The sequence below is a fragment of the Sinocyclocheilus anshuiensis genome, unplaced genomic scaffold (assembly GCF_001515605.1).
Source record: "Sinocyclocheilus anshuiensis isolate Anshui unplaced genomic scaffold, SAMN03320099.WGS_v1.1 scaffold1144, whole genome shotgun sequence".
Taxonomy (NCBI): Eukaryota; Metazoa; Chordata; class Actinopteri; order Cypriniformes; family Cyprinidae; genus Sinocyclocheilus; species Sinocyclocheilus anshuiensis.
In genome coordinates, this window is record NW_015551101.1 from 286,793 (window position 1) to 295,198 (window position 8,406).

The following is an 8,406-nucleotide window of genomic DNA, read 5'->3' on the forward strand; positions in this document are numbered from 1 at the left end:
TCGTTCAGCGGCCTCGTTTCGCTTCGACGGCTTTCAGCCTCACCCTGCTTCATTCTACTACGTTAATAAATCATTAGCTCATCCATGAACATGATTTCTGCCCGAGTCCCGTCGAATTGCATCGGCTGTGGGGATGAAGACAACAACTCCCATGATTCCACACTCAGTCACAGCATCATCAAACTATGCCTTTGTCTCTTTGTTTATTTTGAATATGTGCCCTCTAGCAGCGAAAATTACATATTGTGCCTTTAATTTTTTTTTTCAAAAAGTCGCGCTATTTTAGAGGTCCACTTTTGTAGGTAGAAAGTAACCAAGAAGACTGGTAATCTTTTTTTTTTCAACTGATTAGAATAAGAACTATTTCACTTTTCTATGTTATATTGATGACTTCATTAGTCTGCACAATATCTACTGTACTTCCTTGGTGTATTGTATGTCCAAAGCAAACATATAACAAATTATTTACTTCAAGGAAGTGCCGAAAAGATTAATAATGCATTTCACCACTTCTAACTACATTTGTGCAAGACAAGGACCAAGTAATTCTACTTCAGTTTAAATATTACATTTGCACTTATGCCATCTGAACATGTCAAAAAGGATATTTCTAAAATTGAAAGTGAACCTGAATCGTTTTTTCAGCAGGGGGCTAATATTAATCTTCCTCAAACCACAGAGTAAAGCCGTCCAGTGATGTTAGTCAAATATAATGTCAATTATTTAAAAAATAAATAAATAAGAAAACATGTTTTCAATTCCACCTGCCTTTGCATGGAATTGTAAAAATCTGAGAAACTGTTCAAACATTGTCGCAGAACCAGTCTAGTACTGCAGTCATTTTTTTCAAGCTTACAATTTCTATGATATTCTGTTCTTTATATTTCATGTTTAGTATTTTATAAATAAATACACTGTAATTTCTGGGCTTACATTAATCCCTCATGTTCTGTAATGCTGTCAAAGCTTTGCCACAAACAGACAACATTCGTCATCCAAAATGAAATATGCTAGCTTGCACAAAATATGGTAGAAGTGCTGAAATATGTTCCAGAGCATATATTCCTTTTCTTTTTTTTCTATTCTCTTTTTTGAGGTATATTTTGTAGAAGGAAGAAAAGAAACCCTGTATTAACTATCACGTCTAGAGAGAAATATTTGTACAGAGCATTTAACTCTATCCTTCACAATATACACAGTTCTGACAACGTTATGACAAAAACCGAAGTGGCCAGCAAGATTTTTCCTAGCATGTAATGGAATGCTATTATTTTCTTTTTATTATCAAATGAAAAGCTTTTGTCCTGTCCTTTTCTGTTTCTTCCAAAAGAGCACCCCTGTACGTTTTTCCTTTGTGTAAATTTACAGAAAATACAGATATGTGTAGTATATTGTGCCAACCTCTGTCTTCTCTGGGGTGAAGCCAGCGCAGCAGAGAGGACAGATGAAGACAGGGGGACTTTTTAAGTGTACTTTTCCACTTTTTCTTTGAGGGAGAGCTGAGATGTTCTCTTTGCTCAGAGGCCTGAGATGCATGCGGCTGCTGGGTCTGAGAGGTGGACACATCTAGAGACAGCAGAGCAAATGAGACACAGCAACAGAACAGACTTTTACATTTTCAGAAGAAAATGTGAGCGTTGCCTGTGCATGCAAACCTCACTGCCACAATGTTAAGGAGTTGTGGGTGGTTGTTTTAGCATATTTTGGGTGGTTTCTTGTAATTATTAAGCAAATAAGCATGTAGTCAGGACATTAGGAGAGACAACATGTCCATTTCTCCCAGTATGTAATGTACGGGTGAAACTGACCTGTCCTTTTCTTGAATCTGGAGTTGTTGTTCTTGTTGGCTGTTGATTTCTTGGCTTTATTAATACAATAATAAATCAGTGCTTCAAAGCTCTCAGACCCTGCAGGGACTCTCACTGCACCTAGATGCTCCCTGTGAGAGACAAACACAATGATGCATTACTTCACACCGCCACCAGGGTGCACTGCCCTCCACCGGCCAGATCAAACTGAGATTTAGCTCCTGACAGGGAGCACTTTGGCTGCCCCCAATGCCAAGTGCAAAGCCTTCATGACAAAAGTACCATTCATCAACATGTACTGTGCAATTTAGCAATTAATCAACTTGTTTGTTAGATATTGTTTAGAAAATACTGTTTATCAAAATGAAATCTTATTCATTTTAATTGGCCACATTTCATTGGTCATCAGAATAAAAATTAAATACCAAATAATTTATTTTTAAAGAAAAAAACAAAGACTCTTCCTCATTAGATGGGTACTCTGCAAATTAAAAGCACATTGTATTAGTTGAGTTAGTCTGGTGAGTTGAATTTAGCATTTTCCCCACTCATTTACTACAGAATACACCTAAATTAACATGAATAAACCTTTACCTCATGTTGTACACTGCTGCCATGCTGCCAGCACTGTCCAATCAAATTACAACTAGCCAAAATCTCCTGTTTCCCAGTAAGCTCACTGGTTTCCTATAAAACTGACCACAGAGGTCACATTTCTTGTAAAGTGTTGTCTTTTATCGCACATGCCATTCCTCTATCATGGCAGAGATCATGAAACTCAAATGTCCATACTGAAGAGCCAACAACTCATGGGTTCACAAGGCACAGAAACACAAAGCGTTTACAGACAGTCTCCCCTGCTGCTGAGGCTGTGGAAAGAGAAAGTGAAAGTGATTAATAGAGGGGGGTGGTAGACATGACTGAGCACTAAAGTCCGCCACATCAAACACACTCTGGTTACCATGAATACACTGAACAGTGGCTTCACCATGCTGACAGGAGAAGAGATGGCAGGAAGGGGAGAATGGCCAGTAAAGAACAGTCACATAAAAGAAAGGAACCAAACCACTAGGACGACAAAATGTGACAAGAAATTTTAGTTTGAGAACTGCTGTTACTGATTCGGCATCGAGGAGAAGAGTATTTAGAAAAGGCATGCATGATATTTTTGTACATGGAAACAAAATTTTAAAGGGGAATATACAAGTGTGCCTCTAAAAGTGCAAAATTTCCTGGAAAAAAATAGTCTGTATTTAATCATCTCAAAAATGCTTTGATAAACAATACTGAAAAAGGGCATTATTTGTATTCCAGCAATAAAAATATTCAGAATATTTGCCAAAAAAGACAATGTATTATTGATATCATGTAATAAAAAGTCATTCCCCTTTAAATGAGAATGATTTAAGGCCCCGCCTGCAAACCCCTCCCCTTTCAGACATGGATTCGACCCTTACCTATTGTGGTGTAGAGGACCTGGTCACAACAATGCTGCCCAGATAGCTGAGATCAATCAAAAACAAAGAGGGTAAGACTACCAGAGTCTCCAGAGAAAAGCGCCGTCTCTACTCTAGATGAGGATGAGTGTTGCAAGAGATGAGCGCACACTCATCCCTGGCAACGAAGGCCGCCTAAGAAGGCCATCGTGATGGTCAAAGCCCTGAGTTAGAGGAAGTGAGAGAAATGGAAGGAAATGAGCTGGAGAGGGTAAATGATGTGATCAGCCCACAAAAGAGGACAAAGAAGGAAGAGCCATGGGATCATCATGAATGCACTAGAAAATCCTTAATCATGAAAAATGTTATACACTATGATAATTTCCTATATCAAAATTACACTGTTTAAAGGTTAAAGGAGAATAGGATTTGAAGAAAATAAAGAAAAATATGGAAATTTATCCTGTGAACCCAATAAGGAGTTATACTGGAGGACATGGAAATTTGTGCATATGTAAATAATTTATAGTAAGATGTACATGTAAAAATATTTTAACCGAAAAAATCGCAAAAGCATGAAAGCATTGCTTTTGCGGTACAGATGATGAATTACAATCTCCTTTGTCATTTTGGAGTCTCCAATGGTACAGTTCACCTACCCTGGAGAGGGTTCTGAGGGGAGCATCTCCTCATCTGTCCTTCTCTGAGATGGCATCTGGCCGAAAGCATCACTGCTCTCCGTGGGGGGTGAAGGGGACTGAGAGGGGTAGCTGGCCGCGGCTGTGGCAAAGGCCATGTGTGCACGGTAGCTGAGGCTGGGCCGCTGCCCGCTCTGGCCTTGGGTAGGTGAAGTGGCAGGGGAAGAGGAGAGAGACCTTCGGGAGAAGGAGACACTGGCGGGGTGACGGGCACTCTCGGGCATCTCTTGAGAGCGGGAAGACCGCAGGATGCTGGGGCGGGGAGGAGGGCGGACGAGAATGTGTGGAGAGCCGGCGTGTGAGCTGGGAGGGGTTTGGGTGAGAGGGGAGAGTCGTGACGGCTGCAGGACCACCTGCTGCAGGCCAAGATCCATCCTTCGTGCCGCCCTGGGGCTCAGCCAAGGCTGGGCCTCAGACCTCCAGCCGTCCGAGCTCTCACTGTGCAGTGTGCTGGGGCTCCCCATGCGGGCCGTGGCACCTGAGTAAGGCAACACTGGTACGCCCATACCGTGGGCAGTGTGTCTCAACTGCCCCAGAGTCTGGGCCTGTTGCATAGTTATATGCTTGGCTGAAAGGCCCTGAGGCGGAAACCTGCGGGGAGATCTGCTCAGGTGGGCTCTAGGGGCCTCCAGCTGGAGGAAAGCAGAGCTTGAAGGGAGCTGAGAGGTGGTGCTAAGAGTACGACTATGGGAGGGGTATGGCGGGGGCTCGGGGAGGTCCCGGTGGAGATAGAATGATGAATGACGTGGTGGAAGAGCGAGACGGGGACCCTCCTGACCTAGAAAGGGGAAGTCAGGAGGCTGCCAGATCTCGGTCGAGCGAGAGGAGGGAGGGCTATGCACCAGTGGGAGGGCATGGCTGGGGGCACCATACTGATGGATCCTCAGCTCCTCCCTCTCCTCTGGGATGGTGGGATGGCGGAACGGCCCCTCAGGGGGGTATGAAGGTGAGGAGGACATGGCAGAGCTACGTGGACTAACATCAGGCATGTAAAAAGGAGGGTGAAGCTCCACCTCAGCACCACTACCTAGATAGCCATAGAAGGGGCCTGGAGGGAAGACCCTGTGAAAATGGGAGGCCCGGCTCTGCCCTGTGGCCTGAAGCCGACTACCCTCCAAGATGCTCATACCTTCCATAGGCCTCTGGAACCGGGGGCTGTAGGCTGGGGGCTGCATGTAGGACTCCTGGCTGGAGGACACAGGGGATATCTGGGGCCTGAGGGTGGCCATGACTGGGGGTAGGGGCCCTGGGTCATCGTTCTCCTCATCTGATTGGCGGAACTCAGGATACAAGTCCGATTCCTCCACAAAAGGAAAACCCTCAATGCGTCGTGGCTTGAGGGACGTGTCGATGTCACTGGGGTCCATGATGAATCGGCCATCAGGTCCACGGCTGATCAGCTCGATGGGCGTGGTGACCTCAGCCTCGTGCTTGGACACGCTGTACTTCTTACTGGTTATTGCTCTCTTGGTTTTCTTATAGAGGGAAAGCTCTTTCTCTTTCCTAGGGCTTGGCAACTTCTTAACGTAAAGACCATGGCCACCCATGCTGGCCAGAGATGGGGACCGGGAGGAAGCAATGCTCTCAGGACTGATCTTTCCAGAGGACAGCCTATCAATCAAAAAAGACATGGGGCTTAGGACTGAGCCCTGGGGAATACCAGAACTTAAAATCAGCACTATCAAAACAAGAATCACTCCATTTTAAAACATGGAATATAATTCAAAAGGAAATGGCATGGCATTACACTTTCTTGTGTACTTATTTTAAAATTAACAAAATTCAGGGTAATTAGCCTTTATCCACATGCTTTTTTATAACAGTAATTAGAATAAGCACTGATCTTAAATTAAAGGCCATCTTAAATAAAAGTGAAAGACGATGTCAGGGTGAGAGATAATGGAGAACATCAGAATGGGGACAGGACATAGAAACAGATAAGTCAGTACAGGCACCAGTGAGCTAACATAATATCAGCTAAACTATATCTTCACCCAACTCTTCAATAATAATCCATCTTGCTGGCTATAAGTGGTCAAACAAGTGTCACAATTTGGAGCAGCTGAGGGCTGAAGTTGTCTATTCCCCTAAAGAAGCAGTTTAGCTCTGCACCACTAACTGACATCATGCAGCTACGGCAGACAGGCACATGTTAGCGCCTGCTGCAGAGAGAGATGCAGGTGCAAGCACTCACTGAGGGCTGGTGGATGGGGGCCTGTAGCTGCTCCTGTCTGGCTCTTCCCAGTAGGGCTCAATGCCAGGCAAGGGGGTAAGAGGAGGCCTGCAGTGACAAAAACACAATAGAGACGGGGCAGAGTCGGCCGTCAACCAGACTATGGTTCCACACTGCTATGTGGAAATGGGTGGGATGGGAGCATGAGACTGCAGCTCTATGAAGACCACAATGGAATCGGATAAGAGCGTGAGTCCCAGTTTGAACTGGGTTGGAGATGCTACCCTTAATGTTCTCCTTCCTTTAGCTCTGGTTATAAATGTGAGAGTGACATGCTGCCATGCCTGCACTGATCAATTCAGTGGAGCTGGGGGATAAGCTTCATGTTTATAATATATTCTTACGCTATTGAAAGGTTCTATCACAACCTGACTGGACAGCAAAAAAAAAAAGAAAGAGCTTGAGAAGATTGTTTGTAATAGCAAATCAATGCATCTCACTGCTGAAAAGCAGAGGTAAGCACAGATACATTTATAGCAGCCACTTTAGTGACCATTCAAATCCTCCTCCATGCATCCCTCACGGTAACACAGCAGCTGCTAGGGTCAGCTTTCCCAAACTGTACATGCTCTCTCTCTTTCTCCCTCTCAAGCCATGTGCCTGGTAGTCAACAGATTTGCAGAAGTGCAAAGTATGATGGATGTTACCATGCACTGGTACTTACGGAGATTCGATGCTTTTCCTTGTGTGCGTAATCGATAGTGGAGGGTCTAAGGACAAATCACACAATGCCACATCAGCATGACAATATGCTTCAGATCTTTATCTCAACCACTGCAATGCTGAAGCTGGAATAATGCAATACAGCTGAAAAGATGTTTAATTTTTTACAAATCCAATAAAGGTGTGATCTGTGCAAAAATGATTAATTAACAAGAGAGATAACTGTGTCTTGAAGTTAAGAAGGACTTACCTCGTTTGCGTTTAAGCTTGCGACGATGCTGCTTGTTGACAAAACATGCAGCGAGCGTGCTGAAGAGGATAGCAGCCGCCAAGAAACAGATGGTGGCCACGATGCCGGCCACCACTGGCTTGGCCAGCCCCTCGTCTGAGATCTCTGTGGGAGGGAAGGGGTCTGAGAGAGGAGACACTCCAGAACATGAAATTAGGATGGGAGAATGCAGCAAGCATGTATTCACAAAGCAGGTTAACGTGATTGCTGACAGTGATTCAGTTAGTGTGCATCAGAGGTGGGACCAAGTCATTGTTTTGCAAGTCACAAGTAAGTCTCGAGTCTTGCATTCAATTCTCGAGTCAAGTCCCGAGTCAAGACAGGCAAGTCCCAAGTCAAGTCCCGAGTCAAGACAGGCAAGTCCCAAGTCAAGTCCCGAGTCAAGACAGGCAAGTCTTAAACAAGTCATTAGTGCTCTTTGCCCAAATTAGTGTCTCAGTATTAATTACCATATCAAATTCATAGTAATTTATATCAGGAAGGCAGGTAGAATATGTTTGACATAGTTCAATTTCATGTGAGATGGGTGCCCTCAGTAAAACTACTCAAGTTCAATTTAGGGATTGTGCCAAAATAGGACAAGCAGTGAAAAAAAAAACGATTTTATTAGTAACAGAATAGCAAAGACAACTTAATTTCAGAGAAATAACAACTGCAACATACTTTGCATGTGTGCATAAGAATATATGCTTCTAGGTGTTATATCGAAGCCAATGAGCCATTATTTGGAATCTCAATAAAACAGATTTAAACATATGTGAGTGTAAACACAGAAAGAACTGTTTTGAAAGAACTAAAAGAAATAACTGCTAGCATACTTTGCAAGTGAGAGGAAACATGCAATTTGGATGCAGACAAACTCATGAAGACAATCATTCAAAAATGCTGTGCTACCATCCTTGTCTCAGAGAGGTGTTTATTACAAATAAAAAAATAAAAATGAAAGCACATCGAGCGGGATGCCCGGGATGCATATCCGTCACTCTTGGTGCACCTCGGTGTCGAACAAACAAAAGAAGTGAGGAATATTTAACAGAAGCGGTCACGGTGATTAATTATTGTTTTTTTTTCTTATCTCGGCTCTCTTGTTGTACGTTATGTTATTACTCCATTCATGTATACTAGCCTATAAATCCAGCGCTCCCTGAACGCAGTCTCTGGCTTATTGCCAGTCAAGCGCAAGCACGCTGCAGGGCCGCCTCTATAAGACTTTGATCTGATCATAAAGTCTTTCCGAGTCACAGGGCTCAAGTCCAAGTCAAGTCTCGAGTCATTGCTG

At 43.8% G+C, this 8,406-nt stretch overlaps 1 protein-coding gene across 1 annotated transcript in view; it reads right to left on the reverse strand.

Moving 5' to 3' along the window:
• Nucleotides 1–3,899: 3,899 nt before the first annotated feature.
• The window catches only part of LOC107662765 (protein turtle homolog B-like), a 77,908-nt gene continuing 73,401 nt past the window's right edge, over nucleotides 3,900–8,406 (reverse strand). Inside the window, exons 16-18 of the mRNA XM_016452845.1 lie at nucleotides 7,089–7,250; nucleotides 6,840–6,885; nucleotides 3,900–5,553 (exon numbers count right to left, since the gene is read on the reverse strand). Of these exons, the coding sequence (XP_016308331.1) occupies nucleotides 3,900–5,553; nucleotides 6,840–6,885; nucleotides 7,089–7,250 (1,862 nt within the window). The remainder of the gene's footprint in view (nucleotides 5,554–6,839; nucleotides 6,886–7,088; nucleotides 7,251–8,406) is intronic.